The sequence below is a fragment of the Oryctolagus cuniculus genome, chromosome 5, assembly GCF_051225735.1.
Source record: "Oryctolagus cuniculus isolate XC-2025 breed Fujian yellow rabbit chromosome 5, ASM5122573v1, whole genome shotgun sequence".
NCBI classification, from domain to species: Eukaryota; Metazoa; Chordata; class Mammalia; order Lagomorpha; family Leporidae; genus Oryctolagus; species Oryctolagus cuniculus.
The window spans coordinates 127,216,328-127,229,264 of NC_142871.1; the positions used below are offsets into that span (position 1 = coordinate 127,216,328).

Consider the following 12,937-nt stretch of genomic DNA (forward strand, 5'->3'; position numbering starts at 1 on the left):
GACCATATGCTAATTCTATTTTTAAGTTTTTGAAGTACTACCATACTGTTTCTTCCAGTAGCCACACTTTACATTTCCACCAGTAGTGCACAAGGGTTTCAGTTTCTTATTGCCAACACATTATTGTCACTGTATTTTAGTAGTGGCCATCCTAATGGGCACAAGCAGGTACCTCACTATGGTTTTGATTTACATTTCCCTAGTGACTGGTGATGTTGAACAAGTTTTCATTTGCTTATTGGCCTTTTGGCCATTTGTGTATCTTCTTTAGAGAAATGTCTATTCAAATCTATCAATACTTTTTCCAAATGTCTCACCCCTTTTTGTTTTTTGCTTGGATCCTCTTCTCATCCCCTGCTTCATCTCATCTCCATTACCTATATTATTATGGTAGGCACATCTCTGCAGATTTTCGCCATATATATATATATATATACACACACATATTACTTATGTGCACATTTATAAGAATTTTTATTTTATTAGTTTGATTTACAAAAATAGGATACTATGTATTCTTTTAAGCCTCTTAGCTTTAATTTATTATTATTTTTGTTAATTATTGCATAATATTCTGTGGTGTGAATTTATTGAAACATCCTCTGGAAAAGGACATTCATATTCAAGTTGTTTCCAGTCTTCTGTGACTATAAAAAAAGCAGTACTGAACATCTTGTACATACACTTACAGGGGCTTGTATTTTAAGTATTTATTTATTTATTTGAAAGGGAGGGAGGGAGAGGGAGAGAGAGAAAGAGAAAGAGAATGAATCTTCTATCCTCTGGTTCATTCCCCAAATAGCTGCAACAGCCAGGGCTGGGCCAGGGCAAAGCCAGGAGCCAGGAGCTTCAGCTGGATTTCCCATGTGGGTGCAGGGGCCCAAGTACTTGGGCCATCTTCTGCTGCTTTCCTGAGTGCATTAGCAGGGAGTTGGATCGGAAGTGGAACAGCTGGGACTTGAACCAACACTCATATGGGATGCTGGCACTGCAGGTGGCAGCTTTACCTGCTATGCCACAATGCTGGCCTGTGGTACTTGTATTTCTATGGGATAAGTTCCGAGAAGAGGGACAGGCGTCATGGCACAGCAGGTTAAGTTGCTATTTCCAATGCTGCATCCCATATTGGACTGCCAGTTTGAATTCTAGCTTCACTGTGTTCCCAATCTAGCTTCCTGCTAATGTACACCTTGGAAGGAGGAGGATTATGGCCCAAGTACTTGGGTCTGTGCCAGCCATGTGGGAGACACAGATGGAGTTCTGGGCTCCTGACTTTGGCCTGGTCTCATCCTGGCTGTTGTGGGCATTTGGGCAGTGAACCAGCGGATAGATCTCCTTTTTCTGTCTTTCCCTCCCTATCACTCTGCCTTTCAAACAAATAAATAAATCTTTGAAAAATTTTTCTAGGAGAGGTAAAACTTTAATATCCATTACTAGATTGTTTTCTAAATATGCTGTAGCAATTTATTATTACATGTATATTCCTATTCTTTGCATTTCTGCAAATATGATATTTTACCGCTCTTTCTTCTTCTGATGGGTATGAAATCTTTTTTTAACTGGTAATTAGTGAGTTCAAAATTTTTCCAATATTTATTGCCTACATACTTTTCTCAGGTATGATCCATTTTTTCATATATTTTGCCCATTTTTCTTTTCTAGTTTTTATTCTTTACTTGACAATTTATAGGAACTGTTTTAATGTTAAATGTTAAATACCCATCCTTTGTGTTAGAAAAAGTTTTTCCAAATCTACTATTTGCCTCCTGACTTCATTTATGAAATATCTTACTAGGCAGTTTCATATAGCAAAGTGTGCACACTTTTTTTTTTTAAACTCTTGGGGTTCTTCCAGTCTTGGTTAAGAAGCACTGTCTCTTGTAGTTGATTGATTTTCCTCATATGAGTATCTATTTCTGAACTCTCTCTTCCATAACATTAATCTCTCCATTCCTATGCAGCCACAAGAGCTTATAAATAAGAACTTTTCAAAGAAAGGAAAAAATTGAAGATATAGTTGAATACATAAAAAGATATCAAACTAAAAATATATAAGAATACATAAACAAAATCAAGGAAACAACACTGTCTCTGAATCTTACATTCTCATTCTTTTGAAAAACAGCAGTCCGGAATTATTACTGGTCCCACTTAATTTAAGAATGTATTTGAACATCAGAGTTATAATAATTCAGGATTCAGTATCTGATGAATACTTTCTGATTTTTTACTTGGAAATAATTTCAACTTACAATAAGCATAAAAATGGTAGAAAGAATACTCATGCCCTTTCCCTCACCCAGATTCATCAGCTGCAAACATTTATCCCAACTGCCTTATCATGTGTGCATTGTCTTTTTCCACAGACACACACACATGCACACACACAGAGACACCAAAAAAGAAAAGACCCACTGAAGTTATATGCACCACAGCTCTTTATCTCTAGGTATTTCAGTATGTACTTCCCAAGAATGGGAATATTTAGTATATGACCACAGTATAGTTTTTGTTGCAGAATTAAATTCAGTAAGTTCAGGCAGCAAGGAAAAATTTCTTAGAACATACAAATCATAAAGAAAAAGATATTCCATTACATTAAAATTTAAAGATTTTACTCAATGAGAGGCATCGCAAATAAATGAGAAAGAAAAAGACAAAATATGAGAAAAGAACAGAAAAGTTGGGAAAAGGATTTGAATAGAAAGTTCACAGAAAACTTAAATGAACAATAAAACAGACACTTAGAAATCAAGGAAAAGAAAATTTAAGTGACAGGATACCTCTTCATATACCTCAGATTGGCAACGTTTTTAAAATTTGGCAACATACAGCTCTGACAAAGTTGTGGAGAAGCAGGAAGGCTCCCACATTGCTGGCAGGAATCAATACTGGAACTACTGTTTTGGAGACCAGGCAAAATCTGGTGAAGCTGAAAAATGTTCATACTCTCCCTCATAACTCAAGAGATTTCATTTCTTGGAATATACCCTAGAGAAACTTTTGCATGTATGCAACAAAGGAGACCAAAGAATATTCACAGCAGGAATTATTTGTCATAGCAAAAAAACCTGGAAGCACCTTAAACTGTTCAGTGGAATACTTTATAATGGTTAGAAAAATGAATGAACTACAGCAATATGTATCAACACAGATAATTCTGAAAACAACATTGACGTGAACAGGCAAACTGCAATACAACATAGTCAATAGAATATTATTATATAATGTTTAATGGCTTCCAAATCAATGCATATACTGTTTACATAGATTTATATATGAAAGATAAAGTAGGAATGAAAGAAGTGAATCAATTGAAGTAGTTGGAGTAGTTATCTCTAGGGAAAGAAGGTTAGTATAATTAGGAAGAGTAGATACAAGAACCTCTTTTTTTTCTTATTTAAAAGATGAAGAAAATATGGTAAATTTAAGTATATAGGTGTTTACTGTATTATATCTATTTTTACCTGTATCTTTAAAATATTTTATAATATATACTTTTAAAAAAAGAATATTTGATGAAATACAGTTTTATGGAGTAGTTAAAAATAAATCTAGTAACGTGGGGAACACTTTTTTATAGGAAAATAGTATACTAAGTTATATTTGGATAGGGAATATGTCTTGTCATCATATACCAAGAAACAACTGTCTCTGGATTCTAACCTTGGTGCTAAAGGTGAATTAAACTCAATTAATTAAAAACAAAACAAAAAAACTTCAAAGATTTTTCTGATGCAAAAATAGGAAGATAACAAACATAAATCTTACCTAAATATTTGTTTTCTACATCAATCTTACATTGCTTAAAAAATCCAGATAAAGCAATAACACAATGCTCAAGAAACATTACCTTTCAACATGATTTTTGATTAATATTAGCTTTACATTCATGAAAGCAGAAAAAAATGTTTATAAATGGCAAAATATGGAGTTAATTTTAAATGAGAAAAAAATAATAATACAGTATGTCAAAATCACTTACCACAATAACTGATTTTGCTTGCTCACAATATTGGAAATCTCCATATCGAACAGACCTACGCCCCTGCAAAGTAAAATATTTATAGTAACCTGTAAATACATTATTTTAAATATCAATAACTTCTTAACCAGGAAACAAACATGCTTTAGCATATAAAAACTCTAGTAATTTTTAAAAAACTAATTAAGTAGGGGCTGCTGCTGTGGTGTAGCCCTGCTGCTACCTGCAGGGCTGGCATCCCTACAGATGCCAGTTCTAGTCCTGGCTGCTCCATTTCCATTCCAGCTCTCTGCCTGGGAAAGCAGTAGAAGATGGCCAAAGTCCTTGGGCTCCTGCACCCACATGAGAAACCTGGAAGGAGCTCCTGGCTCCTGGCTTTGGATAGGCCCAACTTCAGCTGTTGTGGCCATTTGGGAAACAAACTGCGGATGGAAGACCACCCTCTTTCTCTCTCTCTCTCTTTCTCTGTGTTTGTGTGTATGTCTGTCTGTCTCTGTAACTTTGCCTTTCAAATAAATAAATCTTTTTAAAAAATTAAGTAATTTATTTATTTTATTTATGTGAAAGGCAGAAGGACACAGATAGATGTTCCATCTGCTGGTTCACTTACCATATGCTCACAATAGCTAGAGTTGGGCCAGGCTGATGCCAGTCTGAAACTTAGTGTGGGTCTCCCATGTGGGTAGCAGAGAATGAACTACTTGAGTCATCACCTGCTGCCTCCTAGGGTGTGAATTAGCAGGAAGCTAGAATCCTAGGCAATGGTGTGAGATGTGGTGCTCCAAACAGCACCTTAATCACTGTGCCTGCCCCACGTTTCTTTTCTTTTCTTTTTTTTTTTTTAAAGATTTACTTTACTTGAAAGAGTTAAAGAGAGAGGTAGAGTCACAGAGAGAGACAGAGTGTTGTCTTCTGTTAGTTCACTCCCCAGAAGGCTGCAACAACCAGAGATGAGCCGACCAAAGCCAGGAGCCAGGAGCTTCTTCCTGGTATCCCATATGGGTGCAGGGGTCCAAGCACTTGGGCCATCTTTCACTACCTTCCCAGGCACATTATCAGGGAGCTGGATCAGAAGTGGAGCAGCTGAGACTTGAACTAGCACCCAAATGGTATGCCGGTGCTGCAGGTTGGGGCTTTAACCCGTTGCACCACATCACTGGCCTCGATGATTTTTAATATTTATAAATTCATCCTATTCATCAACAAAAAGTAAATTAAAATTTTCCTAATTGTTTCAAGTCATTAGTAAGTATATTTCCTTGAACAAAGCAACATCTAATCTGGGTTTCTATAATTCCCACTTTCATAACAATATTTTAAATCACTGCATAGCATGAAGATAACTAAATCAATGTTTCATCTTAAACTTTCTATCTGGCAATGGTTCACAGTTATATACAATATACAGGTGGCCAATATTTGAATACAATTTTTAAAAAATGTTAACTCAATCTTCTGGAGTAACTTATCTGGAGCAAAAGTTCAGTTTTTTATGTGGTGTCAGTATGATGAAATTACTTACATCTCGATCTACCGTAGTTGCAAAACCAATAGCTTCTTTCTGTGTGCAGTTAACAGCTTTCTGAAGAGTATAAATAACTTGCTCATAGGTATGAACCTCATCATTAAACAGCATGCAATAGTAGGTGTCACTCTGCTCTCTGTGGAATAAGGCATTAGTGATAAGTTGCATTATCTATTTGCATATTGTGTTTCAGGTTGATTTATGTCAGTGCTAGGTACTGGGCATATACTGGGAAAGTCACTTGTGGTCTCTGTGTTCTCTGACATTGCAGTCTGTTGGGGGAAAACAGACATTGAATATGTAACTCCACAACTTGCTTCATCAAGAACAGCAGGATGCTACAGCATGGTGTAATAGCACTGCAAGTTTACAGATCTGCTGGAGAAGTAATCCAAGACTCAAAGGCAGAATTGGATATTAGTGGTTCTCAACTTGGGTATTTCCCCACCTCCCATAGCTGATCATTTGGCAAGGTCTGGAAATAATTTTCATTTTCATGACTGGGGTTAGGAATGCTATTATAGGACAGGATCCTGCAATCCGTCAGACAGCCCCCATAACAAAGAATTAATCTGGTCCCAAATGCTAATATTGCCAAGAGGCTGCAATGGCAGGAGCTGAGCTGATCCAAAGCCAGGAGCCAGGAGCCAGAAGCTTCTTCCAGGGTGCAGGGGCCCAATCACTTGGGCCATCTTCCACTGCTTTCCCAGGCACATTACTAGGGAGCTGTATTGGAAGTGGAGCAACTGGGACTTGAATCAGCACCCATATGGGATGCCGGCACCACACTATACCACAGTGCCAACCCTGATTACACATACTTAAAAACTATAAAATTAAGGTTACTGTTAGGTTAAAACCAGACTTAAAAAATGCATTTTTTGAAAGCTGGTTATTATTAATTTTCTTTTATGTGAAAGAGTGACAAACACACACACACACACACACACACACACACACCTTCCATCAGCTGGTTCATTCCCTAAATGCCCACCAATAGCTGGGACTCGGCCAGGTCTCCCGTGTGGACGACAGGGACCTAAATATTTGAGTCAGGACCTGCTGCCTCCCAGCATGTGCAGCAGCATGAGGCTGGATCAGAAGTGGGGCAGGGACTCAAACCCAGGCACTCCGCTATGGGATGCCCATATTCCATGCCGGAGTGCCAATTTGAGTTCTGGCTGCTCTGCTTCCAAACCAGTTTTCTGCTAATGCACCTAGGAAGGCAGCAGTCGATGGCCAAAGTACTTGGGTGTCTTCCACCCTTGTGGGTGACCCAGCTGGAGTTCCTGGCTCCTGGCTTCAGCCTGGCCTGGCCCAGCTGTTACAGGCATTTGGGGAATAAATCAGTACCAACAGATAGAAGAGCTCTCCCTTTGCTCAAAAATAAACAAACCTTTAAAAATACAGATTATGTCCTATCCTAGTTGTATGAAAGTTAAAATTTAGGAGTTCCTCATACACCAAGAATAAATGGGTTATACTCACTCCAACTCTAACTCTGCTGGCAATTCATTTTCTTTTTCCCAGGTTAATATCTCTACTGCATAGCGAAACATAATAGCAAAAATGTTGTAAGTTCTTGCTATCACATCTTCTGACAAATGCACAAGAGGATCCTGAAAGAAAGAATAGATTTTAAAAAATGAAACAATGTTAAATGCAATTATTTCTCTTCTTCCCCATTACATCTCCACCACTCAAAATCCTGTGCATTTAGTCCTATACCTTACAGCCTACAAATTCAACCTTCCTAAAGTGTTGTTCAGAATAATTCCAATTATTCAATCAACTGAATTGAAATATTCAAAGGCCCTCCAATACCTGAAGAATTAATCTAAACATTTTGGTATGGTACTCTTGGATCTCTAACCCTACTATCACCTTTACACCTTTTTATCATGCTAACCCCAATTTCCAGATTAAACAAAAAATGTTATTTAAGGGTGGACCCTTAAATTTTTTGGGTGTAAAGGGACACTCGATTTTTCCAATTTTATTTATTTTTTTAAAAAGTGGGCTTGCTTTATTTTTTAAATGTTTGTTTATTTGAAAGTCAGTTAGAGAGAGAGACAGAGAGAGAAAGAGAGAGAGAGAGAAATTCTTCCATCCGCTGGATTACTCCCCAAATGGCTGTAATGGCCAGAGCTAGACTGATCTGAAGCCAGGAACCAGAAACTTATTCTGGGTATCCTACACGGGTGCAGGGGTGCAAGGACTTGGGCTATCTTCTACCGCTTTCCCAGGCCATAGCAGAGAGCTGGATCAGAAGTGGAGGAGCTGGGACTCAAACCAATGCCCATATTAGATGCCGACACTGCAGGCAGGCAGAGGCTTTTACCTGATACAACCACAGTGCTAGCCTCCTGATTTTTCCAATCTTAAAGATGAAAACTGCCTCTTGATGTTTTAAGAATCATTCACTGTTTTCTTTCAGCAGGTAAGATACACATGCATGTTAACAAGGAACTTCATATGTTAGAATTAACAGTGAATGCCGTGGTACAGTAGGTTAATTCTCCGCCTGTGGCGCTGGCATCCCATATGGGCACCAGTTCTAGTCCCGGCTGCTCCTCTTCCAATTCAGCTCTCTGCTATGGCCTGGGAAATCAGCGGAGCATGGCCCAAGTTCTTGGGCCCCTGCACCTGTGTAGGAGACTGGGAAGAGGCACCTGGCTCCTGGCTTCAGATCAGTGCAGCTCCGGCCATTGTGGCCATTTGGGGAGTGAGCCAACGGAAGGAATTCTTTGTTATGGGGGCTGTCTGACGGATTGCAGGATCCTGTCCTATAATAGCATTCCTAACCCCAGTCATGAAAATGAAAATTATTTCCAGACCTTGCCAAATGATCAGCTATGGGAGGTGGGGAAATACCCAAGTTGAGAACCACTAATATCCAATTCTGCCTTTGAGTCTTGGATTACTTCTTTAAAAAAAAAAAAAAAAAAATCAACAGTGAATGAGTCACTAAATTTTTAGGTTAATGTAACAAAGTGTTACTTTAAATATATTTACCATGATATCCTTTCTGTAAAGGTTGGCGAGGCATTTTATATAATCTTTAATCAATATTTTATCTTAAATCTAAACACTTTATTTAGCTTAATGGATAAATAGCATATTATTCATTTCTCAATTAGAAAAAGCAATGCTTCGTGGCCCACACTGTGGCACAGTGCATTGAGCTGTCATCTGCAATCCTGGCATCCCATATGGGTGTTGGTTTGAGTTCCAGCTGCTCCACTTCCAATCCAGCTTCTTGTTAATACATCTGGGAAAGCAGTCAAAGACAGCTCAAGTGCTTGAGCTCCTGTACTTACATGGGAGACCTGGAAGTAGCTCCTGATTCCTAGTTTAGGCCTGGCCCAGCCCTGGCTGTTGCAGCCATTTGGGGAGTGAACCAGTGGATGGAAGATCTCTCTCTGTCTCTTTTTTTTTGTAACTCTGACTTTGAAATAAATAATATATATTTTATATATATACTATATATTATAAATAATAGATATTTTTAAAAAGTAGAAAAGCAATGTTTCACCATCATGGGATGGGCATCAGAATATTCTTGAAAATATGCATGGAACAGAATATTTTTTGCACTGACACTAAAGATACACATGGTGGATGTGACAGAAAACAACTGGAGAAGGTAGAATAAAAAGAAGGGGATGGGGAGCGGCACTGTCGGGCAGAGGGTTAAGTCACTGCTTGCAATGCCAGCATCTCATATGGGCGTAGGTTCAAGCTCCACTTCCCATCCAGCTCCCTGCTAATGTGTCTGGGAAGGCAACAGAAGATGATGGTCAAAGTGCTTGGGCTGCACTCATGTGGCAGATGAGAGTGAAGCTCCTGGCTTCTGGCTTCGGATTGGCTCAGGGGTAGATACTGCTAACAAGAACCTCACCCATTCCAGAACAATCTTTTTTGGTCATATTACTCCACTTTTTTTTTTTGTTAAAGATTCATTTTATTTATTTGAAAGAGTTACAGAGAGAGGTAGAGACAGAGAGAGAGGTCTTCCATCTGCTGGTTCACTCCCCAGTTGGCTGCAATGGCCGCAGCTGCGCTGATTCAAAGCCAGGAGCCAAGAGCTTCTTCCGGGTCTCTTATGCTGGTGCAGGGGCCCAAGGACTTGGGCCATCTTCTACTGCTTTCCCAGGCCATAGCAGAGAGCTGGATTGGAAGTGGAGCAGCTGGGACTAGAACCAGCGCCCATATGGGATGCCTGTGCTTCAGGCCAGGGCTTTAACCTGCTGCGCCACAGCGCCGGCCCCATTACTCCACTTCTTACGGTTATTCCAGTAAAAAACTTTTATGGATCAAATAATTATAATAAACAGGACTTATAAATAATTTTTTTAAATAGTAAACTTTCAGTTTTGCTCAAGTTTGATTTTAACAAATGTCTTGGGGGAAGAGGCCTTTGGAAGGAGTAAAGTCTATGGTGGCAGGGCCTTCCCAGCTGCCTCCTCTTCTCTACTCATGTGAAGGGATCTGGGGAGAGACAGACAGGAAGAGGCTGGTCCCTAATTTGTGGGGCTGATAGTTGGGTGAGGGCTACATGGAACAAGACACCAGACCAGCGGTGAGTGGAGAAGGGCACAAAGACCATCTGTCAGAAACCAATGCTAGGGTTTATGAAAAATCTAACAGTCCTGGACAGAAAAAAATTATCAGCTTTTGAGGTTTCTACTCATTCTCAGTAGTGTTTGAACTCTGAAAAAACCCAGGTCCTGCAGAAATCTTTCCCATTTGAATTATATGTCACCTTAAAAATAAAGGATTGGGATGGGTACTTGGCCTAGTGGTTAAGATGACAATTGTACACTTAAATCGCATATTGGAGTGCTGGGTTCGAGTCTTGGCTCTGCTCCCAGTTCTACTTTTCTACTAATGCAGACCCTGGGAGGCAGTGGTAATGACTCAAGTTTGCTGGATCCCTGTCACCCATGTGAGAGACCTAGATTGGTTTCCTGGCTTCAGCCTGGCCATTGTAGGCAACTGGGAAGTGAACCAGTGGATGGCAGCTTGATTGGTCTATCTATCCCTGCCTGCTAAATAAATAAATAAATAAATAAATAAATAAATAAATAAAAACAATATACGATTAACTATATTTTCAAATAGCAATAGGAAAATGCACTGTAGAATGTGTATTTTGAGATCAAGAACTCATAATTTTGCTGCTTTATTAGCCCTTTTGGGGCAGGTCCAGGAATGTAGATTCTTCTATCCTCCTGACATGTCTGTATTCACATTTTAATTTCCTGAAAAATGTGACAGCTGGCATCATGGCACAGTGGGTAAAGTCATCATCTGCATCGCTGTTATCCCACATGAGCAAAGTTTCCTGCTCCGGCTGCTCCACTTCTGATCTAGCTCCCTTCTCATGGCCTGGGAAAAGCAGTGGAAGATGGTCCAAACGCTTGGCCCCCTGCTACCCTTGTGGGAGACCTGAAAGCTTCTGGCTCCTAGCTTTGGCCTAGCCCAGCAATTCTGTTGCAACCACCTAGGGACTGAATCAGTGGATGCAAGATCTCTCTCTCTCTGTCTCTCCCTCTCTTCCTATAACTTGACTTTCAAGTAAATAAATAAATCTTTTTAAAAAATGTGACACTGATTATAAAGAATTATTTCTGCAACGAAGAGATGCTAGATTTGTGCAAGCTACTGCAAGGAAAGATTAAGGCAGTGTATTCACATCACAGCATAAATGATTTAGAATGAGTAAATAAATGAGATCTTATGCTATGTTGTGTTATCAGTTATGACTAATAATTTCAGTTATTTGATTATATTTACATTACAGAACACAAACATTTGTTGAGAGGTCAGCTTTGGTTTACTGTCTTTTTATTTATTTTTTTATTTTTTATTTTTTTGACAGGCAGAGTGGACAGTGAGAGAGAGACAGAGAGAAAGGTCTTCCTTTGCCATTGGTTCACCCTCCAATGGCCGCCGCGGCCGGCGTACCGTGCTGATCCGAAGGCAGGAGCCAGGTGCTTCTCCTGGTCTCCCATGTGGGTGCAGGGCCCAAGCACTTGGGCCATCCTCCACTGCCTTCCCGGGCCACAGCAGAGAGCAGGCCTGGAAGAGGGGTAACCGGGACAGAATCCGGTGCCCCGACCGGGACTAGAACCCGGTGTGCCGGCGCCGCTAGGCGGAGGATTAGCCTGTTGAGCTGTGGCACCGGCAGGTTTACTGTCTTTTCAAGCTAGAAGAACTCAAGGTATGGTGTTAAAAAGTTTTGTTATCAGTAGTTACTTCAGAGGAGAGTGGGAGTCATGAAGAACTTTTAATTTTTTATGGGATATATTCCTACAATACTGGAATTTTAAAAAGGTAAGCATGTTTTACAATTGACTTTAATGCTGTCATTTGGGAATAAAGTATGCATGAGGATTTTCTCCACTGACCAATTACAATTGCGGAAATAAGCTAGAGTCTGAACATTCATCCAAACAACTTCATTTATATCATGAACTTATTTTCTTTTTTTAAAAGATTTATTTATTTGAAAGGCAGAGTTATAGAGACAGAGGCAAAGAGAGAGAGAGATTGATCTCCCATCAGCTGGTTTACTCCCCAAAATGGCTCCAACAGCTGCAGGTGGGTTTATCCAAAGCCAGGAGCAGGGAGCTTCTTCTGGGTCTCCTATGTGGGTGCAGGGGCCCAAGCACTTGGTCATCTTCTGCTTTCCAGGTCACAGCAGAAAGCTGGATTAGAAGTGGAGCAGCCGGGACTCGAACCTGCATCCATATGGGATGCTGGCATTGCATGCAGTGGCTTTACTTGCTATGCCACAGCACCGGCTCCTCATGAACTGATTTTCTAATAAGTGTTACATAATACACATATCAACTTATAAAGCACATGTTCTTTAATAATAGCATTTCTATCTGTTATTGGGATTTTTTTTTTTTAAAGATTGAAAAGCAAAGTGACAGAGAAAGCTAAGGAGAGATGAGGGAGAAAAAGATCTTCCATCTGTTGGTTCAATTGGCTCATCCCACAAATGGTGGCAATGGCCAGAGCTGGGCCAGGTTGAAGCCAGGAGCCTGGAGCTCCATCTGGGTCTCTCATGTGGGTGGCAGGGGCCCAAATATTTGGGCCATCTTCTGCTGCAGTAGCTGGGACTTGAACCAGCACCCACATGGGATGCTGGCGTTGAAAGTACTAGCTTTACTGGCTATGACACAATGCCAGCCCCTGGGCAAGGCTGTTAATCTTTCTGAGATTCACTCTTCTGCATCTGTTAAATATTGGTAATAGCAGTATCTACCAATTGAGGCTGTTTTGAGAATTAAGTGAGGTACATTATGCCATATAAATTACTAAGCATAATACCTAACTGTTAATAACTGCTGATCTGCATTCGAATGAGATGGGAACAGTATTTATAAGTGAAAATTTCATATTACAAAATCTTC

General features: G+C 39.8%; 1 protein-coding gene across 8 annotated transcripts in view; it reads right to left on the reverse strand.

The window, feature by feature from the left end:
• The window catches only part of UBR2 (ubiquitin protein ligase E3 component n-recognin 2), a 119,317-nt gene that overhangs the window by 69,203 nt on the left and 37,177 nt on the right, over nucleotides 1–12,937 (reverse strand). For all 8 annotated transcript variants that reach the window (XR_016234606.1, XR_011388680.2, XR_016234607.1 and 5 more), the window contains exons 5-7: nucleotides 6,999–7,129; nucleotides 5,508–5,646; nucleotides 3,986–4,048 (exon numbers count right to left, since the gene is read on the reverse strand). Coding sequence is in view for 2 of the 8 variants with exons in the window: in XM_070074089.2 (XP_069930190.1) it covers nucleotides 3,986–4,048; nucleotides 5,508–5,646; nucleotides 6,999–7,129 (333 nt within the window). In the remaining 6 variants the exon portion in view is untranslated. The remainder of the gene's footprint in view (nucleotides 1–3,985; nucleotides 4,049–5,507; nucleotides 5,647–6,998; nucleotides 7,130–12,937) is intronic.